Consider the following 26126-nt stretch of genomic DNA (forward strand, 5'->3'; position numbering starts at 1 on the left):
AGCCAAAATCGCAAATAGAATTGGACTATAATATTAGATGGCTATAATCTCGGACCCCAGTAAAAACACTCCTTTTTTGGATATCTAATTATTTCTATTCATTATTCAAAGATGGCAACGGGGCCAGGAACTACTGTAAATCTTAAGTGTTTTGAAATTTTTGTCAATTTCAGAACATTAATTAATTGCCTACCTGCTTCAAAGGAGATTTCTACTCTAAAGCAGAACATGGCTCGACGAAACGAAAGCTTGACGGAACAAGTTTTGCAAGTCCTCTGCGACACAGACAATATAGCTCCACTTCAACTCACACACTTTACGCTGTGGGCCAAGGACAAAAAAAATCCATTTTTTGACTGCATGCAGGAATCATGCATGGTTTTCGAAAAGATAACCAGGCTTCGTTTTTCAATAGTGGCATGTCTTTATTAAGGTCATTGAGGTAGGGTTTTGGTGGGTTCTTCCTTTTTTTCTTTTTTTTTTATTGTGTTATCTATTAACCATGTTTCAATCAAGGGTTTAAATTCTCAAAATTTCTGCTCAATACTACTGTTTTGATCGTTTTGCAGTAATAATACTGAATTTTTTCGTTTGAATCAGTCTATTTTTAAGTAATAAGGTTCGGATTCCTATTAAAGGCTAGTCGGCATTTTTTGTTTTGTCACTAAGTTAATGAATATTTTTTTTTTCATTAAGAATATGTCTTTTTAAAAGTGTATTCCAAAATTATTTAAGCTAAATGTTTTTACTTATAATCAAAATAAAATCATTAAAACAGAGATCAAAACCAAGAAAAAAGTTTGAGTACTATATTCAACTTGCAACAAAAAGAGATGCTATGTTTGATCCATGTATGTACTCGAACAGGTAAATAGGCGAAGTTGGAGAGAGTTTTGGTCCCGTGTTCTCAAAAATCGTGGAGACTTCCGCCAATGCTTGGGGACACTTCATTTGATAGACGAGGGTTACCATATCTTTATGTATTCGTATGTGAATGCTTAAGCTAAAAACCTCAAACTCAGTTGTGTGGAATGTGGGAATATCAGGGAAATTTCAAACGTTTTCCCTGGTAATTTTACAAAGCCTTTCTTTTTTTTTAAAAGAATTATACTGTTTTTTTTAAACATATCCTGTGCATTGTGATTTTATTTGGTCAAATTACATTTCCAACACACTTAGTTCCACTGTGATGTAAATTCTGCCAGTAGGTCACTTATGTAATTTTTTTTTATTTGGTATACCTGAGGTTCCATTTATTTAGATAAGAGCATGGGATATTGCCACAATGTTTTGGGTAATGTTTGTGGTTGTGATAAATCTTCGTTCAAAAGTCACGGTCAGGTACCCTTATGATTTAATGTACACGATTTTTTCCCTACCCGTCAAGTTGGATTATTTTCACTCTACGATATCTTAAATGTTTATTTTTGGCTTGACCGGTGATTCGGGGGTTTTAATAAGAGAACAGTTATAAATTAATGAGATTGATCTGTTTGTTTTTTGTTGTCTCGTACCAGGTCATTACTGAGTCACACTATTTTCTTTTATGTCATTTGTATTACCTCTTATTTGAAACAAGTTTCGTTTGGTCACATTGCAAGTTGTGTAGAACATAATCACTGAATTTCAGGTCCTCATAAGCTTGATGAAAAGATCTACAGTCAAACATTTTACCAATTTAAGCATTCCGCTAAATTTAATATGAGAACAAGTGGGAATTCGGGAAATCTCTTGCTTGTGTTATGAGCTCAGTGCTAACATTAATTGACAATCTCTATTTTAAAATATCATGTATCCCCATTTATATCATATATAACATATTAAAAATATAAAAATATCACCTTGAAGGTTGACCAAATCAGTTTTCTATAGATGTCATTTTTACACAAGAATTTTAAATAGACGTCGACATGCTTAATGCCGCACCAAAACTAATGTTTTGTTTTGTTTTACAGAAAGTAGAATTTAGTGTTACAAGAACAAGCCACTAACCAAAATAGGAAGCTCAATTGCAGGTAGTAAAAGGTAGGGACTGGAGGCTGTTGTTTTGTCAAGTATAAGAGAGTTCTCGCTCACTAAACAAGGATGAAGTTATCTGTGATCTCCCAAATCCAGTATGCTACCTCAAATTACCATTTAATACACAGGAATCTCCCTGAAATACATAATAGTTTTTGGCAGATTTTAGTTTTACTTATAAGCAAGAATCTTAAACTTGAAATTGATAATATATTAGCTCCAGAGAAATTTTATATAAACTATCATAGCCTAGCTATTTGTCATCCGTTTGACAAGGGGCTAAAGAATTGTACCCTGATCCACATTAATACTTTTGCACTGTAAGCCCTAAGCCCCCAATCTATGTGCAGTTCAGTAGCAATGCACCATGTATTGCCTGGTAAATAAAATAGCACATCTTCAGTATCCTGGGAACAGCTTAAAGTCTCAGGCTGAAACTTTAAGGGAGCATAAAGGACAAATAAACTGCAGATCATGAATTTATAGAGGAGAAAAAAGAGTAAAAGTCCAGTTTAGCTACTTTTTGTTATCTTGGAAAGGGGTTAGGTTAGGAAAATGAAACTTTCAGTAATGAATTCAGGGCCAAAAGTTTACTCTGGAAAGATTTTTCTAAGGTTTTATGTTAACCCTCTTCTGATTTCTAAGTCATAAAAATTTATCTACTTGACAGGTCTATTGGCTGCCTATAAAATTTGGACAAAGCAACATTTTATCTTAATTTTCAATCATTAGCTTTTTTGTCTCTGGTTTTAGTTTAGAAAATGCAATTTATGTTATTTTTGATAGAATTTTAAGCCGTATTGATTGGCTTTTTCTAAATTTAGGAAATGCACTTGCAGAGTTTTGAAGCCTTATAAATTGGGATTGAGTAAAATTATGAAGGTGAAAATGGTTTTGTTATCCTTCATTTAAGCTCAAATTTGATTTTGCAAGGTTCCACTTTATAAAATAAAATCTTCTAAAGGTCACTGCCCTTTAGAGGAAGAAGGAGTAGGGTAGGTACTTAAAAATACCTTCCCAGGACATGCTTTAGTCTATAGACCCATGCCTAAAAGTTTAATTTTCCTAACCTAACCCCTTTCCAAGATAGCACAAAGAAGCTAGACTAGAATTTTACCAGGAAAAGAGAATGGTCCAAGGATTTTTTTTTTATACTTTCTGCCCCTGTTAGATTAGCCTATAATGTATTTGTAGTAAAGAGGTAATGTAGACCAAAAGAAGGCATGTATAACAAGCTTATTACAATAGGCTTAGTGTATCTACATTGTTACTAGAATAGCTATGTGGATTAAATTGAATTTTTCACAGGATGCTGGTAGCCAAATGGACTTCAAGTTTGGACTTAGGAGAAGAGGCAGAAGTAAATTGAAAGTAATCATGTATCCATTCTATCAAAATGTTATATTTGAAGTGTATCAGAAATAACTTATGGTAATTAGGCCAAACTTTTGGAGTATTGGGTTGGGGTTTTGGTGATGTTTCATCCTATTTTGTGTTTAAGAGAACAGAATACAGGGCCTAACAAATGGGTGTCACCAATCTTGCTAGAAGGTTTGGGAGAATTAGACTCTGTGAACCTTGGAATTCATTCATATTGTTGTATTGAGGTAATTCAAAGGACAGTATATTCACCTAGGCCATGAAAATATCATTTCTGTTTATGTCATGGGGGATCAAGTTAAATCCTTCTGGAGTGTTTTGTGGTTATGATTTGACATCCTGGTTTGACTCCATTCATCATTGACCCACTCTTGATTAACTCTTTTCTTGAAGCCTTCTAGCATTTGAAACTAGATTTTGGCTGGGAGAGACTGTTCCAGAGTGGGACAGAACAGACTGAGAAGAAATGTTGACATTCTTGCATGGGGCCACAGGGGACCTATGGCTTCCTGGTTTGTCCTCTTGTGGTAGTTGAGAGAAACAGGGAGAAGAAATGACCCAATTGGTCACTTTCCAGCTGCTTAAAAGCTGTTACTTTGTGTCTCTTTTCCTGCAGTACCCCAATGTAGAGAGTTTGAGTGAAATTGGATTTTCTTCATAGGTCTTGTCTTGGAGTGTTGGGATAAGCATTATTGCTCTTGTTGGAACACCCTCCAGCACCTTCACATCCATCTTATAGCTGGGAGAGGCTAAGGTCATGGCAAATTGTGGGTGAGGGCAAACTATGGCTTTATGAAGCTTCAAAATCATATGGGGCTTCCTGGTGGTGCATATTCGTTTTGTAGGGCAAAGGGCTTGGTTTCCTTTTGCAACTTGAGCTTGTATAATACATTAAAAATTCAAATTTTACTCCACAATGACCCACAGGGCCCCTTCCTTACCAACTGCCTCAAACTGGGTGTCTCCTAAACAGTATGAATGTTTTAGATTGTTATGTCCAAGATGTAGGACTTCTAATGGTATTTTGGGAAAGGGATCAGAATGCCAAATATTGTCTCCTAAATATTGCTTTTGCCAAAAATTTTGTCTCTTAGATATTGATTCATCTGAAAAAGGATCCACACTTTTTTATTAAAGCTAGAGATTAATTTTTGTAAATTGTTATGTCAAAGGACCCTTATGCATAGACAAAAATTTGAATAAAGCTTCATTTGCCTAAAAAGTTCAAAAGCTATTTTTCTGATCAGACTTCTAGCCTCTGTTACATTTTTAGCCCAGTTGCTCAACTTTGAATGTTTTTGACTATTCCAGACTGAAATGTTTACTTTGCACAAAAATGGTGTCTTAAATTTTGTCTCTCCAATCAGCTTGAAAATCACATTCATAAATTTCTTGGCCAGGTGCTCCTATGCAAAAAACATATCTGAAAGTAATTTGGCTGTATTGGTTGGCCCATTTTTTTTGTCCAATTGATTTGCAGCTTACTTGGCCACACAAGTCTAAAAGCTAAAAACTATTTTGAAAGAAATCGGTTGCATTAGTGCCTGCAACCCCAAAACGGACCTATTATTGGTTTTTGCCAATTAATGTGAAACTTTGAAAGTAAATGGACTGGGGCAATTAGAACTTAGCAAGGCTAATGAATTTTGAAGAAAAATCCTGATTTGCTTTTAAGTTTCTGGCCATATAGATATCTCAAACAAACAACATTTCAGGGCCAGCGAATCTCAATCAAGACAAAAAGTTAAGGAAAAAATCTGGTTGGTTTGATTTGTGATGCCTCTTTTTTCAAGACAGCAAAGCAGAATCCTTTAATAAATGAACTTGGCATACATCTATTTGAAATAAGAAATAACTATAACTAAAAATGAAATATTATTTTTCTGTAAGTCAGGGCTGGTAAATTCATCCTTCCAAATTTTTCTGTATACTTAAGTCTTTCTACTTAATTATCTGAGAAATTTTACTGCATATGCTTTGACAGATTCTATAGATGTCATATTTATCTCAAATTTAGGGAGTGAGCAATAACTCCCTAAATATTATTTAAGAGCCTGACAACAGCCTTATATAATCCTCTGTCTGATTTTGAATTTTAAGTAACATTGGAGATTCTAATTATGTCTGAGAACCTTCTGGCTTTTCAACTTTATTCAAAATGAGAAAATAAACTGAAGACCAAAGTAAACAATGATAACCAATTTTTTGTTATCTTCAACACTATTTAAAGGCACTTGCAAATTGTTAGAATTGGTGATGTTATGTGAATTTGGATTTTTCATATTGAATCCAGATCTCAATATTCCCAAGCCAATACTGAAAGAGAATTTTGTGGAAGGGATTTATATATAGAATGTTGTGGCAAGGCATTTCAGTCTATAGTCTGTAGCCTCTTGAAGATGTCTATCACTAAGGTAATTAGCTCTAATTGATAGACTTATTCTTTCTATAACAAACAAAAGCCCATACACTAGTTCTAATATTGATCTTCTGAATTACTTCATGTTCATATCTTTGATTCTTTTTCAACCAGGTGCCACATCAAGCAGCAGATGTTTATCCAGAAGAACCAACCATCACACAATTATTTTTAAAAAGCAAAGGAACATTAAAGCACTCTCATTTATGCTTAAAAAGCAGGCCTTAAAAATCAACTAAGTTGACTTAGGTCAACTAAAATCAACTTTTAGGTCAAAGCAAAATTTTGTTGCACAAGCATGGTCGTTAGATTGCATTCAAGACAAATTGTCATTTCTTGGAGGCTTAGGATGCCCAAACTATCGAAAAATTTGAAAAAAAGTTTTAATGTTCATTTAAAGAAATGAAATGAATACAGACCCAATCCAGCACCCTGATGGTCCCCACCAGATACGTAAGAATATTATGTTCATCTGCTTTAAAATTCCAATTTATCTTCTATATGATCAAAATTTCATGTTCTAAAACTCTACAGGTGCTTAGTAATCAAGACTACTGAAAGCTTTTGTTACATTTGGAACAGTAGCCTGAATATAGTTGGTTAAGTTAAATTTATTAATAAAAACAGAATTTAACAAAATACATATATATATATATATATATATATATATATATATATATATATATATATATATATATATATATATATATATATATATATATATATATATATATATATATATATATATATATATATATATATATATATATATATATATATATATATATATTTATATATATTTATATATATATATATATATAATCCATAAAAAAACAAAGTCATCCAACTAAATCTTTTAGGCTGCCCAAGAACTTGCAAAGGCAAGTTGTCTTAGGGGCATGCCAGGAATAGAAGAAAAAAAGAGGAAATCTATATATATATATATATATATATATATATATATATATATATATATATATATATATATATATATATATATATATATATATATATATATATATATATATATATATATATAATTTAATATATGTGCATAAAAAAAATTCCTTGCTGAGCTATTACTGGATTCACCACAACAACCAAAAAAAAAGAAAAAGAAAAAACTATCCAAATAATCTACTATACTCCTTCACACACCTCAAACAACAAATAAAAGAAGAAGAAATAGAAAATTGCATAGAACGAAAGCATGAAAAAAAATGTCATCAGAAATTTAATCCTTATTCACTTGATGAAATCAGATTGGGCATCAAATTGACGATTGACTTCCACAATATGCTACAAAAAAATAGTAACTTACTCATGTTAACAAATATGCATTAAATATGACCAGTGAACATCTTAACAAGATGGATTTGTGTGAAGCCTGTTGCAACTAAAGCAGGTGAGATATGAGTCTGTTACAAAATAAAGAGATAACAAAACTAAACATTGCAATAAATGATTACTCTATTGAATAAAAATAAAAGTACTGAAAACAATTATGGCAGTAACAAGATATGAAAGAAAAAACTTTGGCTAAGGATCAGGTACTTTGCAATTGACTAAATATGACCTCAATCCATACAACAAAAGAATACTGTTTTTACTTCCTTAGTACAGTGTATAAAGCAAGAGAGGATGTAATGAAAAAAAAAATCTGCAAATGAGGATACTGACAAAAATGAAAAACTATATATTTCACTCCATTTTGTGTACTTCACTCCATTAATGATCAACAAACAGAGGGAGTAGGAAAAGTCCCCAAATATCATATAAAATTATCGCTCCGTTGATTCATTATGAGTGTCAAATCGACCTGTATTAACACAAGCCAAGTTATGTTCAAAATGGGGCACAACTTTATTAGCAGTACTAGATCACAGATAATAATTTTGTGGTGGGGTGAGTTTAAGGATAGGGTTAGTTCATAGATATTTTGCATGTGTGAAGTGTGCGGTATTTCTCTCGGGAAATACCATCTTATCTGTCCCCAGTGGGGATGTGATCAAGCCTCCACAAGGACAAGACCTTAGGTAGAGTGGTAGACAGAGTTCATATCTACTCAAGATGTTGCTAAAACTACTTTAATGAACAAATAAACAATATACAATGCTAGTGCACACTCGTGACCAGTCTTCTGGAAGCTGTAGAGAACCCGAGCTATAGTTAACGTGCACCGGCTGGCACAGTTGATTTGGAGGTGGCTGCTATGCGCTCTAAGCTTGCTGTCTATATTTGGCTAGTGGGGGTTACTGGAACCCTCTGACGACAGTTGATGTAGAGGTTATTGTTAAACTCTCCCAGAATACTGCATATGATAGAAAAGTGGATGTTGATCAAACTCTCCAATGGTGTTCCCCTAACCACTTGTTGTCACTAATGGTTCCAAAGCTGAACTGTCCACAACTTGTGTCTTATGCCCCCAATTCTCTTCCAGGTCCCTAGTATAGGCATTCCGGTTCCGTGACCCCCAAAGTAGCCTCTCATTGGCTGGCGGGTTTGGGCATGGTCAACCTTTACCTTGAAGAGAAACGAAGGCTGAAACAGGCACTAAAACAATTCATACAACAAAGTAATAAAACACCAAATACGAGAAATCATATAGAGTATGAAATCATAATCATAAATATGAGAAATCATGTAGGCCCAGCTATAATCTTTACGTTTGCAACAATCTTTACACATGTTTGCCATTTGGACAGTTAAGATGCAGAATTGGAGGGAAAATTTTAGAGACCCAAGCTTCAAAACCGAATTCACGTAATTTTGTCTTTTTTGCCAGGAGATTCTTTGGCGTTTTTCGAACTTCAGGGGGAGTTTCTTCACTAATGTACACATGGGGAAATGACGTGAGTGTTTTGCCTCTTAGTTTATTTGCGTTCTTCAATAAATTCGCTTTCATCTCCTTATCTTCTACCTGAACTTTGTTGAAGGTTCAAGTTCAAGGCAAGTTGCAGCAAGTTCAAGGCCTGAAGATTAAACAGTTGCAAAGGTTTCTTTTGCAGCAGATATCATTTCAAATGGGACATTCCACAATATGAGATTTTTATCAAGTTTTTCGAATTCAAGCTTAGCTAATCTATTGCTAGTGATATTAATTTCAGTCCCCTGATTCACAACCTCATCAGTGAGAACTTTTATTTGGCTCTTTAATACATCTTTTTCAAGAGTACCCAAGCGGGTATCATTATTTGACAACGATTGCTGAAAATAACTTCGAATATTCTCTAACTTAGCCACTCGATCCTCCAGAGACCTTAAGTTTATTTTCAAGTGAGTCTAATTTTTTTCTTTTGTCACTTACAAGCCTAATCATAGTTTTGATGCTATCAGCTAAATTTGTCAACGATATATTTGAGATTGAGGCTGTACTAATACCTGATGCGTCAAATATTTTTTTGAATTCCCACCTTTATCCTCATCATGCATTGATCGTTTTTTCCGCCCCATCGTTAATACTTAATAAATACCATGAAATTCAATTCACAGTAACAGCCCGAAGTTTATCAATAATGACTGATATAGTAATAAATTGGCTCTAGTAATATACCATTAGTATCCTTACTTAAGCAGATAAACCAATAATTGTCTCTTAGTAATATACCATTAGTATTCTTACTTGAACAGGTAAATCAGTATCCAAATAAACATTATCAGTGAGCATCTATATCCAATACACTTCAAATTGATAACCGTGAATAATGGACGCGTACCAGGAAACGAGGTGTTACTTGGTCAAAGTCATGATTACTACTGTAGGCTCATTATGGGCTATTATATTTTCTTAGCTCTGTATTTTATGCCAAGAATTTTTTGGGAAAGCCTAAGTTTTTTTTTTTTTACTTTAATCCAAAATCTAAGATTTATTAAATTCAGTTACAGCTGAGGCTATGAAGGTAGTCCCCAGCCTGAATTAATCAGGGATATATTACTGTTGATGGCTTTTCAAAAATCTAATTTGATGGTAATATGCCAGTGGACTTTTTAAATACTCTTCTTAAACCTCAAAGAAATCAGGATGCACATAAAAACTCCTATGTTAAAATTTATATGGCTATTTCCTTTTTTGGTCAACGGCAGTGATTGAAAATCTCAATCTGTTTGTAAAAGCTTTATAGACATGCCAGTACTGTAAATTTGATCTCATGAGAAGCCATCAGTAGTTAGTTTGTTATAAAGATAAGAAGGGGAACTTCAAAATGCCATCATAGGACCTAATTTTGGCTATAGATCGTTTCCTGAAAGTGCATTGGGGTCGAATGGTGCAAAAAGTACATTCTCAGACCCAAATTTTCCTAGTTGTGGGCCAGTATCAGGGAAGGTGGTTATACCTCCCCTACCCTTGCATGGAAGCATAATTTTACCCTTATAATTTTCTGCCATGTTAAAAGAAAATTTCTGTTAACTGTACAAGAAGGAAGGAAAACAAATTTCAGATATAAAAACGGTGATAGAATAATTTCTTTTAATGTTATTATAGAGGTATCAACCATGGCCTCGCCAACCAATTCTGATGATTCAAATCCAAATTATGAAAGAATAGAAGACATTGAGACATCTCCAGAGCCAAGAGTTCCTGATCAACCATTATCTCAGCTAAAAAGTTTCAACAATCCAAAGTGGATAAATTTTGATACTGCATCAGGCATTGAAATGAGTGCTGTCAATTCTGGTGTTGTATCTTCTGGTGAGTTAATTCACTAATACCTCAATTCAATTCAAGTTTTTTCTTCAACTTTAGCTAAAACTAAGAGTATATCTAGATGAACAAAAACTGTGCCAAAAATCAGCCATGGGAGACACTCATGATGCTACACTGCCTATGTCTAGAGAGATTAGGATGGCATGGGAATATCAAATTCTTTCCTTATTGTATTTTGAAGCCATACCAAATACAACAGAAGTAATAAGATTATAACCAGGACAATTTTTACAAGCTTTTGAAAACTATTGTCACACAAAAAAAGAGAAGAAACTTAACAAATCAGAAAGGTCCACTCCATCCTCCCCATTGTGTTGAATGATCACTGTTACCAATGAGAATATTGACTGCTTTTTGAGCGCAGTATGTGCTTCTCATAGTAGAAAGAAGCTCAAGTTGATGAGTGTTATATTCAAGGCCAACAAGCTAATCCGTTTGTCCAAAAGCCTAATAAAAAAAATGTCCAGAGGAAATGAAAGGAAATGTCTAATTTGATACTTGAGTATCTTAAGACAAAGAGATTCCTTTAATTCTCAACAGCGCACCTCTCTTCTTTCTGTTGCTTGTTTACTGTTCGCTGTTAAATTATTAATAAGAAAAAGTTGTGCTATTGAAAATTCATTGAATATATACAATATACAGTATATATTTTGGAATTAAGGTGGGGGTGGAGGGTAAAATGAAGCAGTTCGCATTTAAAAATAATATGAGTAAGTATTGTAAAATGTTTTGGAGTAGTTCCCGGAATTGGAAAGTTTTTCCCACAGTAAGGAATTGGGTGTCACCTTAGAGTCTGTTTAAGAACTTTAAATCTGATTTGTGAGTGAAACAATATATTTAGAAATAGCATAAACACAGGCACTGTTCAGTTTTTTCACCTTGTTCCTACATGCCCCATCCATCTTTCAAAATGTCACTGGAAGTTCCGACCATCCACTGATTAAAGAAAAGGCCCAATAGCTGTGACTGAAAAGCCCATAGCCAAAATAAAGAAAAATAAGGAGCTAGTATTGCTATCTACAATTGCTGTTTATTCTAGATATTTTGGCTACTGTATGGTGTGTTTTAGTCCTCTTCTCATAATTTTGTTAGGTATGATTAGAACGACAATGAAAAAGCCATTATCATGAAGTATTTTAATTATATTAATATGCTGAAACCAAATTTTAATTTGAAAATCAAAATGAATGCTCTTTATTACCATAATAGCATAGAGGTAACAACAGACGACCACGACAAGAAAATATACCACAAACAAATGAAATAAATATAAAAATAAATTATCGAAACTTTACACAACATTTTCAAAAAATTCATTATTGCAGCACTTCATGAAGTACAGAACACAAGGATGATAGATACCGTTTTATATCTTTCGGGGTGGGGGACAAATGAGTTGGCATGATCAACCAAGGACTCGTCTATTTGCTTCTGGCCAACTGGTTTATGGTTGTCACGAACCCGATAAAATTTTGCGATGGGCATTAGAGTTTATTGATTTTTTTTTTCTGAGACGTATCGTAAGATGGAACTCAATGTTACTCATTAAAAGTACCATAAAAATACTATACTTGAAAGTCTTCTCAAGTTGATAGTGACAACAATTACAGTACCTTTAATAAGACAAGCTTTCGCTCATTTTGAATTTATTGTAATTAAAGAATAACTTAAGTATTATGAAGAATATACAAATTTGATGTGTTCTTAGCATTTACTGTAAGTCAAGATCTTATATGCTTCTTAAAACTACAATCTAGATCTGTCATGCATGGCTAAATAGTTTCTGTTGACTGGACCTTATGCTTGAAAATTCGTATTTTTACCTCTTGTATTATGGCAATTTTTTCACGTTTAGATTCATACACCGTAGAAGAAGCCATTAATTCATTCGGTTTTGGAAAATACCAAGTTCGCCTGGCTCTTATAACTGGCTTATGCTGGATGTTTGATTCAATCGAAGTAACAATTTTAGCCATTTTAAGTCCCACGTTACATTGCTCATGGAAGCTACCACATTGGAAACAAGCTATATTTACTTCGGTAAGTATTTTGGATTATTTTTCTTTTTCTAACTGGAATGTTTGAATTTCGAAGTCTTAAGATTGAAGTTGATATTTTTATGAAAAATTTATCACAACTTTTTTGTTTTTTTGATTCTGGGTCTCTCAGGCTCAAATTCAATTCTGATTCCCTCAGATTTATATGATCATCTTTAAACTTGTCTTAGAAGTGTCAAAGCTCAATTTAGTTTTCTTCCAGAATTTTTGAATGTGCAAATATATACTTGAAGGTACAATATAGATATACAGTGCATTTCCAGGACCAGAACTTCTGGTCCTGGTTGCATAGTTATTACGGCTCCTGAAACGCTACGGCAGTCCCTTTTTTCTACTCCGGAGTAGATGATAACTTGCAATTTCTCGGTGTTGGCTTCGTTGTGAACTAAAGAACCAGAAACCCTCTCCTGGAATAGGAGCCAGTCTCCCCAATACTTACCAGAATATAACTAAACGGAAGCCCCGCAAATTTGTCCATAGTTTCTACTTATGCCCTACTTATGACACAGCTGATGCAACCAAGGATGATTTCTATGGCAAACTGTTGCAGCTATCTTGTTTTGTTTGCCGTACGTCAGTACTTTATTGTTGCTGGGGACTTCAGCGTAAGAGATGGTTCTGACCAGATTACAAGACAAGTCCTGGGAAAATTTGGACAAGGTCACAGATGTGGAAATCGGCAAAGGTTGGAAAACCACGCCTTCGTGAATCGCACTTTTATCACAAGTGGCAAGCTGTTGCAGCTGTCTTGTTTTGTTACCATACGTGAGTACTTTATTATTGCTGGGGACTTCAGCGTAAGAGATGGTTCTGACCAGATTACAAGACAAGTCCTAGGAAAATTTGGACAAGGTCACAGATGTGGAAATCGGCAAAGGTTAGAAAACTACGCCTTCATGAATCGCACTTTTATCACCAGTACCATGTTTTAGCACAAACCTTGCCAAATTTTAGCTTGGCATTCCAATGGCGGTGTCGCTCTTGCCCTAATTGACTTTATTCTAATGCGCCAGCGCTGGAGAAGCTCTAAGTAGGACTCGTGTTCTTTTAATAGTACGGACACAGGCTCGCAGTCTGAGTCTGACCACAGGCTTTTTGTTGCAAAAATCTGCCTACGTCTTGCAGTCCAGAGAAAGAATAACCCCAGTTTCGCTTCGACATTGGTAAGGTGCGACAAAGAAGTTTCTACAGGGTCTCAACTTGGAACTGACTAACCAATTAGACACAATCAGTTCATAGGATAATCTACATCCCTATAAGAGATGGGATACACTCAAAACAGCGATTACAGAGACTGCCGCTGAGATCCTAGGCTGAGCAAAAGTCAAACGACAGTATGATTTCCAGGCAAAATGGAACCACCCCTTGGCTTAAACATTTCTACAGTTCTTGATTGTGTATTTTTCCATGTTGTGTTTCAAATTTCTCTCCGTTTTTCTTCTCTTTTTTCTTTTTTTGTCATTGTACTCCGTTTTGTTCCATGTGAAAAATACGGGTAATAAATATTTTACTTACTTACTTACTGGATTACTACTAGAATTCTGCCAAAAGCCGGTGACCGAAGACAAAAGATGGGAGGGCCCTAAAGAAGAAAACGAAATAGCTGTACAGACAGGTAATATGCTCTGTCCGTCTGGACCACCGTCAAATGTGAAGATGCTGCCTTGTCGTTAGAGAAAAAAAAGCAGCATACACAGATGATACCCGCAAGCTTTAGTGAATTCTCAAAGAATCAGATGGTAAGAAAGTAGCTATCACAAAGCTAATCAAAGACAGAAGAGGAACCCAAAAGTTGAAAGTGTGGAAATTCGATTGAGATTTACCACTGACTTTCAAAGTTCAAGCGCTAGCAGGTTTCTAAGCTTCATATTTCAGGGAATTCCGAACATATTTTGGATTTATGATAATAATAAAGCGGCAAAAGTTTTCACGATTTCAAACTTTAAATATTTTCCTTCCAATTTAATTAGCAAGATCTGCATCGCCCAATACCCAAGAGAAGAGATTGTAAAGTGTGTTATAAGTGGGCTCAATAGGTTCTAGCTCTTTTGCGAAAGTTGGCCAATCTCTTGTTTTTTGGGCTAAATTATATACTTAAACCCTTTTGATTCGATTTTTTTTTGTATTCAGGCTCCCTCGGGCCAAACTGCATACCCTCAAAGTTTCAAGTCGATTTGGTGGAAAACTACCTGTTGTGTACTGACACCCTTTTGAAAAAAATTGTTATGCGTCGGCCAAGGCTACCATGTTTGTTATTTATACCTTGTGGAATGTCAAACGCTTATTTTGTGCACCATTCCGCAAAGATGGCTGGTACTTTCAGGTCCGTGTGGCCAAGGGTACGGGCCTTGTAAGTTTCAAGCCGCTCGGATCTTTGTTTTTTTTTGTTTTTGTTTTTAATCAAAGATATTTGAAGTCCTGGAACGCCTTTTCGTCCGATCGAGAAGCCCAGAGAGGGTATCACAATGCTCAAAAATATTTTAAGTCTGGTAATTCCTTTCGGCCTGGGCCGATTTAATATATTCAAGTTCGGTAACTTCTTTTGGTCTTCGTAGATCGAATATATGTTACTGCTGGTAACACCTGTAGGTCTGGATGGTCGAAATGTTCTAGATCTGGTAACTATTCGAACATCATCGAAGTTGGCTAAGTCTTTTGGTCAGAGCCGTCCAAAAATATTCTAGGTTCGGCAACTGCTTTATGTCTGGGCTGAAATAAAACACTCCAAATTTAGTAATTCATTTTGGTTTAGACTATTAGTTTCCTTTTCTGTAAGTTTCAGGCCGCTTGGAAAGTACAAGTTTGTCCGTTTATTTAGGCGGTTTTTTTTACGGTTCCCTGAGACCAAGCAACTTCAATATAAAAAATTCATGCATGGCGATGGTTCAAGCAAGGTGCAATATGTCCACATTGTCTGCTAAAGCCTATATATAAAAATTGACAGGTTGCAAAATATAAGGTTGTTATTCCAGGGACTGTGCTGGTCAAGTCGTTTTAAGCGGAATATTCATTGGAGAATTCCTGTCTACTTTGAGGGAAATCATTATCTCTTGATTATAATCCAATGGTATCAGGGGTATTCGGGGGTACAATGGGTGTTACAGTGGGAACACTGATGCAGTTTGCACCTCGACTCTTACGTATTTAAATTCATTACAAGATGTATTTTTTTTTTAATGTGCAACATGCCCACCTTTTTGTTAAAATGTGTCTGTGAAGAATGGGCAAATTCTATAATTTCAGTTCCTTGAACTTCAGCCTTTGGGAATATTCTTCCCTGTGGATTAGGACAATTTTGACGTGTGATTATTCTGAGTGAAATTGCTCTCTAAAATTTTTAACCCACTACTACGGGTGTCAGGGGTGCACGGGGTAAAAAAGGATATGGTAGGTGCTGCTGTTTGCCATCCAATCACTTTGGGGCATCAAAAAGGACTAAAGATTTTCAATTTCAAATAGAATGGGCACCCTTTCAGGTTATATATTTATTACTTCTATACGAAGGACTGACATACTTGACTTGACGCTCTTGCTCGGCAGAATTGCCAGCGTAAAGCTAGCCTCATCACGAAGGGGGCGGGAAAAAATGAAGAATTATACATGGGAAAGAAATTGGTCTCTAACAGTTCTGCATTGATTGTGAAAATGATTAAAACCAAAAGTCACAAAAATGTTTGCCATTGAAGCCAAAAATTGAACTAGTTTGACCAAGAAACCAATTTCCTGAAGTTTCATAGTAAAACGTTCCGAAGATATCTTTCATTCTTAATACACCAACAGTTCCCAAATCATTTTTCTGCCGAATGATATATAGTCTATATTAAAGCAAATTCAACAATGAGTCGTCTTTATAATTTTTTTCTAATTGACTTCATCGATTTGACTTTTGAACAATCCATCCGTGGCTATCAAAGGCTAATTCAAATTATACTATTTCTAAAACTTTGACATTAGAGCAGTATCCTAACAGTGATTTTTCTTTCAGCTTGTGTTTTTCGGCATGCTAGTTAGTACTCCGTTTTGGAGCCTTGTTGAGAGCAGATTTGGAAAGAAAGTGGTAAGTCCTTGCTAATTTTATGTTAATTAATTTTCTTTTTGTGTTCCTTGCTCATCTTCTGTGGATTATTAAAAGTTGTGAACTTTTTTTTTTATAATTAATCTTAATTAATACAAAAAAATTTCCCAGAGACTGCTTAATTTTTCGCGATACAGAGGAGAAATTCTTGGCTACAGAAAGCTTATGGGGACACCTTCCAGAAACAGAACGAAGAAAGTCGAAAAACTACAAAGGAAAAATTTTGTGTGAGATTACGAGGAATGTAATATAAAAAGGCAAGATGCGCTGCTGTTTATCATGCTGCATTATGGCGTTTAATGTTTTTGTAGAATTTATTGTGGAATTCAAGTTTTTTGTAGAATTTGAAATTTAATTTGTTTTAAACATAAATTAACATTAAAGAAATCGACAGACAAAGTCTAAGCGCGAATAGTCACGTACCTGTTTCCTAGACAAAGTAAGTTGACACATTAAACTCGGGGTTGAAATACTAAAACCTTAAATGAAGCGTCCAATTAATTGCTTATAATAGAAAAGAAACATCTTCAGAAATTCGAATTTTCCGAGAAACAAAAACTTCCCTCTTTTAAATAAATCTCCTTTATGTAAATTCAGATTAACTATTTCTTTATTAAGCCTATGTAAGCAAAACTGTAAGAAACTAGCTTAAATAAAAAACTGACAACTGAAAATGAACAGATATTGAAATAAATGTTAAAATCTAAGCATAAATGAACAGAAATTGCAATAATATATTATAATTACATATCACAATTGATCACACAAAGGTAAAATCTTCCGGCTCTTTCTTTATAAGATCCTAGTAGAGAATGAACTAGGTTGTCGTGGTCCACAAAACAAAAATATTGAGAAAATTTTTTCTTAGTTCTGTGCTACGTCATATGCTTAAGGTATAGTGCGATTTTTCTTTCTTTTTTTTTTTTTTTTTAGAGTAAAATACTTAAAGCTTCAAAACCGAGGTTTTCCACTATAGTACTTAAGCAAACATGAAAACCTCCGACAGTGTTTTCACATCTAACTATATCTGGAATAAAGTTTTTAGTGCTTCTGCCTTCAAATTTTTTTTTTTTTATATTGGTTTCTCACCTTAATTTAGTGAAGACTTAATTTAGGTAGGGTTGCTCTGATTCATAAAGGATGGACACCCTCCGATCAATTTTGTTTCTTTAATAAGGCCACTAAAGCTCTTTCGATAAAGTGAGCACTCACTCAAATTTCTAAGATCATCTATTCTGTAGAATGAGGCCACATTGCTCTTTACTAAGCCTTTATTATTGCATAGCTATGAATAAAATATATATCTTACAAGAACAAAATCAATTTTGTGTAGGGGGTAAGGGTAATTTAAATCACCCTGAGGTATTAAAATTAATACCTTTATTGTAAAATTCACCTACCTCTCTGGCAAGTATCCTGTGGTTTTCAATATCTCATAGTTTTATAGGGAATAGTAGACTTTTTCTCTTGATCATTAATACTGGTCGAGAGAGATCTTTTATCGTAGTTTGCCTCAACTTACAATTACATATTTATTTCTTTATGAGATGGTTTAGAATGTGTTGAGTGTCTACCAATATGCCCAAGATTTCTTCCTTGTATTAAGTTTGTTTATTTAATTTATTTATTAGTAAAGTAGCGATAAGAATAATGCTTTTTGCTTTATTTATAAGTCGGGCTCATTTTTTTTTAGAGATATATGTAGCTTCTTTGTCGTTCATTAATGTCTTCTTTTTGTTTAGAGAAAGACATTTAAACTGCAAGGTCGTTATTTTATATTATAGTATTGCAGCAAATGTGAAACCCTCCCACACAATTCTCACATCCAACTGTACCAAACATGAAGGTACTAGTGCTTCTGCCTTCAAGTTGTCTATTAATTTTAGGTTCTCACGCTTTCCTCCGTATTTCTTGCTGTTTATGCCTTTTTGAGCTCATTTGCTCCAACATTTTTCTGGCTCATTTTTCTCCGTATGCTCGTCGGATTCTGTATTGGAAGTGTTCCACAGTCGTAAGTTATCAAGATTTTTTTTAGTGAAATATCTTCTTTCAAAATATTTTTCTTTTTTGTCTGGAATTAAAGAAAAAAGTGCTATGCTATTTAAGAAATCTATTCAAATAAGTAGTAATTATCCGTAATATTCAGCTTTGAAAACAGTTGGCTGAAGTTATAGAGTAGGTTCCTGAAGCAAGTAGTTTTACTGTATAGTTGGATTCAGTAGCTTTCTGATCATCTCAAAACAGTATGTGCTACTTTTTTTGCCTTTCATCCGACAGACTCTGCTGTTTTTATTGAAATAAAAGTGTTTTGCTTTACCTAGATGCACATAAAGAGTCACTTGTGAGATTATAATAGAGATTATTATTTGACCTTTTCCTAATTTTTTTTCTGTTTACAATTAAGGTTTAGTTGTGTTTATATTTTTTTCAGTTCTTTTTGGGGTGTAAAATTTCATTGGCATTTTTCGCCATGAATGAAGTGTTTCGAGGTTTTGGGCTTTACCCCGATTGTTCGCTCTCATAGGTGATAATTTGTCTTAGCAAACTTGATCACAGTCCAACATGCAAGGTTTTAAACATTTATAGACTCTCCAGAACCCTTGTTAGAATTTAGTATTGGACTTCAACCCAAATCTGAATTTTGCAATTTATCTTCCCCTCAAACCTGCCACCAAAGTTGAAACCTAGGCCCGTTCCTGCTATTGCCTTAAGAATTTTATTTATTATCTGAATATTGGCTTTTAAAACATTACTTGATCTAGCAAACCTATGTGTATGGTCTATAGTTTGTGTTTTTGTATGTTTATGCTAGCCGGTAAAACACCAATAAATGAATGATATAGATGTTGGAAAAATTTCAGTATTAATATTTTGAAAACTAAGCTAAGGTAGCTTCGTTTATAGTTTTTGTTGCTGCTATGCATGCTATGGATCTGAAGAAAGCAAATATTCGGAGTTCCTTTTGGTGCCTGAACGCAAATGATTAAAGTAGTGATTAACAGAAAGTCAACTAACTGCGGCAACTTTCGACGAGTAAATATTCTTTTGCTTGTGACCAATTGGAAGTGTGGTTTAAATAGCATTAACTTTTGGGCATTAAAACATATTCAGTGGGAAAAGGATAATATTCCATACTTTAAAATGTATGGTTAAATTATTGATAACTATTTTAGCCAGAATTTTATAGGAAATGTTTATCGGCTTTAGTACAACAAGCTCATAAAAGAAATATGGTTGAGGTAATTCTGGAGGCTAAGTAAGTAATAAGTAAACTATACAAACAGTGAAAGAAAGATAGTATTTTTGATATAATCCAGACACCAACTTCAGTGATATCCGTTACTTACTTTTCCTAAAATTTTCACTTCCAAAAATGTATTTTTATGTTTCCCACACTCTTTGACTGGTTCTGCTTTGTAACTAAATTTGCTTAAAATTTGTCATATTTTGTCGTATACATTATTGATAGCATCATCTAGATTGTTGAACTTTGGAATTATTTAGTTGCCATTAATTTGAGTATTCTTTTCTATGTTGAAATATATATACCCCTATACATGCTGCTGTCAACCTCTTAAAGCTATTTGTCAAGGTCCATTTTTCTATTAGGTTTGTTCACCTTTGTTTCAAAGTCAACCGTAATTTACTACGTCGTCAATTATATATAATATTCATTGGACCCGAATCATTTCTGGAACGTCTTCATTTTGGTTTTCTGAAAAACGTGGCTCTTAAGATTCGGGCATTCTAGTGGGTATTTACATTTTAGGTTTGGGGCTTTGTTCTCTATTCTTTTTCATTCCTCTTGTGAATATATGCATCTTTTCAGAGTAACCCTTTTTGCTGAGTACCTGCCTGTAAAACATCGGAACAAATGTGTTATACTGCTAGATGTAAGTAAAATTAACTTTTTCATATTATTTTTTTATGATCGTCAAAATGATATAGTTTGTTTTTTCCAACGAGGGCTGTGTTTGGTTTGTCGTTCGAACAGGGGACTCTTTATTTTGACGGATGTCGCATGCTGTGTCTACTACACTTGATTTTTCGTGTTGCTGGTGATGTTTACCACGCATTTGTGCTATTAGGAACAAATACCAAAGGTTGCATTTTACAGTAGAGTGCAAAAATGGTGTTGCTGGGGTCATAATGAAGCTCAAAATGTGTTCAAAACTATTTGAAGTTCGTTCAAATTGTGAACGAAGTGACAAATGAACTGTTAGACGAAAACGATAATATACCCAAATGATATGCCATTCCTTGAAGGAAGCTCTTCTTAAGGTACTTTCTGGCTCAAAATATACTTACTTTCAATTGCTCGTTTTTTAGGTAACAACATTAAGTTGTATTCAGGCCAAAGCATTTGCACTCTTGAGAATTTGTGGTGCTTCTGGTGTATCTACTGGGGCCCCTTTATATATATATATATATATATATATATATATATATATATATATATATATATATATATATATATATATATATATATATATATATATATATATATTTATATATATATATATATATATATATATATATATATATATATATATATATATATATATATATATATATATATATATATGTATATATATATATATATATATATATATAATCTTTGCTTAAAGATTCTATATTAGACTAAAATAAAAATTTAAGGGATTTCATTTTAAATGCTCGAGCAAAAACACATAAAAAAATCGCACTGAAACCTTAGAAATCCTAGACTTAAATAATAATTTTTTTTATGCCCGAGAAAAAACACATTGAAAAACAAATCGTGCAGAAACCTTAGAAGTCCCATTTTCACTATCCTGCAAAATTAAAAAAATGTCAATTGTGTCCTTTGGTTTTCTACACAATAATAAGGCAGTTTTTAGCACTCTGGCTTCTTCTTTATTACTAAATTTGTGGTGTAAGGTATAATTAAATATCTAATTTTCAGCTAGTATCGAGTTTCTAGATGACTGTTGGATCTTGTTTTGAAAGGATCAACGGAGAAACTTTTAAGGATGACTTCCCCAGGAAGAGCATTCCAAACCGAAGCGCAGCGTCAAAAGAAGCTGTTCTTCAAGCACTCTGTTCTCGGCTGACCAATCTCATGATGATTGGACCAAGCTCTGTGCCGTCGTGTTTGTCTTTCGGTTGGACAATTGGCGATACAATACCAGAAAGCTCTTGAGATGGAAGTAAGATGAACTTTGCCGACGAAACTTCTGCCATGGAATCATACAAGAAACGACTCCAAGAATTAGACCAGGTGATAGAGAAAGGAAGCGAAATTGGTCTGAAAATAAATTCCAAGGAAACAAAATGCATAGCGACAACAAAGCTGGATCAACCACGCAGACCTGGAAACACCCTGTGACGAACATACTAAATTTACCTGTATAAGCTGCACACGTCAATCCAATCATAGTAGGAGGACATTCTGGCAGCAACAAAACCACTGGAATGATTGACCGCTCCTTCCTGATGTCCCGGGTGCCTCTGGAGGCAGAGTTAGATCTAAGGTCTAAGAGAGAGGTACGCGTGGATGTATATCGGAGGGCCGTATTTTTTCTTTGGAAGGGGGCATTCAAATTTGAAAATCACACAAATTGGAAATCTACATAAAAGTAGAGGTAATAATAAGGAAAGTCGTAAAACCCTTCATTTTGTTTGGGGAGGGGGCTCTGTCTTGCTTGCTTGGATTTGACTACATAGGCGTGTATATATTCAAATTATTTTATTATAAATAGATTGGCACGGAGAAGGAGCGTGCGTATTTGTGTTGGCCTCAGGCGGCTTGGTGCTGCGGTGAGTTGTTAGTAGCAGTAGTAGTTTTCTCAAATAAGATCTTTATTTGTGTTTGTATTTAAATGTATGACTCTAGATTGAAAAAAAAAAAACTCTTCAGAAGCAAAATAAAAAAAAGTAAGCTTTTGTTGGATCTAAGTAAAGGATGATTACGACATAAAAGAGCAAAAATCATCCTATATCAAAGCAACAGATTAATTTCTCAACGAGAAATGTGGGCTGGATTTAACTATCATAAATTGACCATGTGTTTCCATGACTCTTTGTGTTTAAAGAAAGGATGCTGTGTGCTCTGTTGATTTGTTGTTGTATGGTGTTGGTGTCGTCTTATCCAAGTTAATGTGCAATTTTATTCCCACCCTCTGACAGATGTGATATTTTCTACCCTTTTTAACTTCGCATCATGCATTTATTTCAGTGCTTCTGGACGCTTGGCGCCTGCGTTGAGTTGTTGCTAGCAATGGTTATCATGCCCTTGTTTGGTTGGCGCTGGCTTCTTGGAATATCAATTCTTCCTGTTCTTTTATTCGCCTGTTTTACCAGAGTAAGCATTAATAGTTTCTGTATATTACAGTTAACGTAGGATCATTAGCATTATTAAATGTTTCGCTGTAGTTTGAAGTTTGAGTCCTGACCCCCTACACTGATCTATAAAAGTTACCGACCCCTACCAGGTTAATAACCTCTGTCACCTGGATCTTTGGGTAACATTTCAAGCTTTATTTTATTCTTGAAGCACGCCAGATTAGATTATCTGTGTGATAAATGTATAAATACACATAATAACACATAGATGTTAGACCCTATACTAAACGCTAAACAGGGAAGCTTGGATATCTAAAATCATATTGAAGCAGATGCTCATTTCTTCAAATGTTAACCAAATCGATCCATGCGATACTGGGGAGGGGGGACTAACTGGATCTGACCCCATCCCTTGGATGATTTTAAAATGGGAATATAGTGACGGATAGATGACGATACGGTCTCCTATTTTGAGTTGTTTCAGTTCACCCTAACACCTTTTCACTTTCATTTGAAAAAACTTCATTTTTTAAACTTAATCCGTTTCATTTTGCCTTAAAAATGGCAAATTAATAATGAATGGAGGAATCCGAGTTATTTCAGTTTGCTCTGAGATTCCTTTTCACTTTCGTTTGAAGAAATCCAATTTTTAAACTTAATTCGTTTCATTTTGCTTTAAAAAAATTACAAAGTAATAACGAATGGAGGAATCTGAGTTATTTCAGTTCGCCCTAAGATTCCTTTTCACTTTCGTTTGAAGAAATCCGATTTTTAAACTTAATTCGTTTCTTTTTGCTTTAAAAAACGACAAAGTAGCAACGAATGCAGGGATCTTAGTTATTTCAGTTCGCTCTAAGATTCCTTTTCACTTTCGTTTGAAGAAATCCTATTTAGACTTAATTCGTTTCATTTTGCTTTAAAAAATGACAAAGTAGCAACGAATGGAGGGATCTTAGTTATTTCAGTTCGCTCTAAGATTCCTTTTCACTTTCGTTTGAAGAAATCCGATTTTTAAACTTAATTCGTTTCATTTTGCTTTAAAAAATGACAAAAAGTAGCAACGAATGGAGGGATCTTAGTTATTTCAGTTCGCTCTAAGATTCCTTTTCACTTTCGTTTGAAGAAATATGATTTTTAAACTTAATTTCGTTTCATTTTGCTTGAAAAAAATGAAAAAGCAAAAACGAATGGAGGAATCTGAGTTATTTCAGTTCGGTCTAAGATTCTTTTTCACTTTCGTTTGAAGATACCTAATATTTTAAACTTAATTCGTTTCATTTTGCCTTAAAACAATGACGAAGTAATAACGAATGGAGGAATCTGAATTATTACTATTGTGTGTGCTAGTATTGTGTGTTATTTTGTTGTTGTGTTATTAAGGTGCTTTGCGTCTTATTATGTGTACTTTTTGTTATTGCTATTGTTATTATTATACACGGTATCTTTATTGTTTTGCACGTTTTTACTATGTCCATAAATGTTTTTTCCCATGGCCCGCAGAGGCTTTTGTAGTAATTAATATCTATCTATCTATCTATCTATCTGTCTGTCTGTTGCAATATTGACGCTGAAGATCAAAATATTTCTAGTGCATGTTTCACAAATTGTGTTTTATTTTTACCGACGCTGGTCTATATTGATTTCAGGGTTTTTTAGTTACAGATCTGAGACGTATATTGCAATATAGAACCCTAAATCAAGATGCATAAAGTGCATGCTTCACAAATAGTGTTTGATTTCGCTAAAATTAAAAATTAAGGATTCCATGAGATTGTTTAATACAAACACGAGGCTGATATACCAATAAAGGAGCCCAAATAAACACAGATTAAATTCATTATTCCTGAACAGGGTTTCACCTGAACAGGGTTTCATTTTCACCTAAGTAGCTGCAGAGTCGGGCCCAAACCTCCAAGCTGATGAAAACTCAACAACACGCCTCAACATATAATACTATTATCTGACCAGTTATTTTTTTCAGTCTTGGTTAATTTACTGATAATTTTTTTGTGAGTTTAGAACTCCTAGATTTCGAGAGATGCTGACTGCAACATTATTACATAGAGCATTAGTGATTGGGAATTCTGGCTGCATGTTTCTAAATATGCGTAAAGATTAATTCCAGTCCAATATTTTAGTTCTTAAATAAATAAAGTTGAAAATTCTTTGCAAATGTCCCTTCACTTAGCTTGTGGTAAATGCAGGTCAACTAAAAGATCCACCGAAATTAAATAACAAAAAAAAATCGCTTTTGAAGAAGTTTTTAAAGAAAAGTAAAAAGAAATATTGAAACCTGAAACGAGCAGAAATAGCTCTACGAATGGCTCCTTGGGCTTTAGATGTATTTTTGTTTGTTCTTAGTTTGAGCGTGTCCGTTTTAATGTCTTTTCGTTTTAGGTTTCATTTATTTGAATATGTGTTCGACTTAAATTTGAACTATTGTATTAAACTTTCTGATCGTTTAGAATTTAATAAGAATTAATTAAAAAAACTTCTTCCACAAAATAAGTTTTTCAAATAAAAGTAAAGAACTCCATTAAACCAAAAATGATTAAAAATAAAATGAAATAATCTACCAAGCGTAAAACTACCAGAATTCAGCATCAATAAATAAATGAAACCCATAACGAACAGAAATTACAATAAATAACCGAGTCAAACTCAAAACGAGCAGAAATTAACATGAGTAGGGCTCATAACTCCTATGCCTTCCCAAGACCAGAACATAATTTCCACTTTATTGAAAAAAATACAAATGAATGCAAAGTGTGTCAGTTTAATATACACACTGATATTTATTAATCAAAATTTTAATAATATTTGATTTATTAAAGTTATAAAAATAAAACATTTAAATTTATGCACCCTTTTAAAAATCTGGGCACAAACAGTAGTGTTTGATTTAATTTCATACCTCCTCTAGTTGCTCTGAACTAGAAAACTTGATACCATTCGCAAAAAAATCTGTCTACGCTCTTTGACAGCTTGGATACACTTACATTATTTTGATTTGGTTAAATTTTAAGAGCAGACATAGTAATTGAAGTAGCCCTAATTAAGGGCTACTTCAAGTAATTGAAGACGCAAATATTGTCGTTTGGTTAGTTCAAAATCCCCCACAACAAGCCTTGTAAATTTTAATTTCAC

General features: G+C 34.0%; 1 protein-coding gene across 2 annotated transcripts in view; it reads left to right on the forward strand.

Moving 5' to 3' along the window:
• Nucleotides 1-1871: 1871 nt before the first annotated feature.
• LOC136028134 (synaptic vesicle 2-related protein-like) overlaps nucleotides 1872-26126 on the forward strand; it is a 49113-nt gene continuing 24858 nt past the window's right edge. The window contains exons 1-7 of one of the 2 annotated variants that reach the window (XM_065705787.1): nucleotides 1872-2015; nucleotides 10302-10508; nucleotides 12379-12563; nucleotides 16566-16637; nucleotides 18542-18666; nucleotides 20485-20548; nucleotides 22873-22998. In XM_065705787.1, coding sequence (XP_065561859.1) covers nucleotides 10313-10508; nucleotides 12379-12563; nucleotides 16566-16637; nucleotides 18542-18666; nucleotides 20485-20548; nucleotides 22873-22998 — 768 coding nt within the window. In that variant the 5' untranslated portion in view covers nucleotides 1872-2015; nucleotides 10302-10312. Of the gene's footprint in view, nucleotides 2026-10301; nucleotides 10509-12378; nucleotides 12564-16565; nucleotides 16638-18541; nucleotides 18667-20484; nucleotides 20549-22872; nucleotides 22999-26126 lie in introns of both variants that reach the window. The other variant, XM_065705786.1, reaches the window with a different exon arrangement.

The sequence above is a fragment of the Artemia franciscana genome, chromosome 6, assembly GCF_032884065.1.
Source record: "Artemia franciscana chromosome 6, ASM3288406v1, whole genome shotgun sequence".
Classification (NCBI taxonomy): Eukaryota; Metazoa; Arthropoda; class Branchiopoda; order Anostraca; family Artemiidae; genus Artemia; species Artemia franciscana.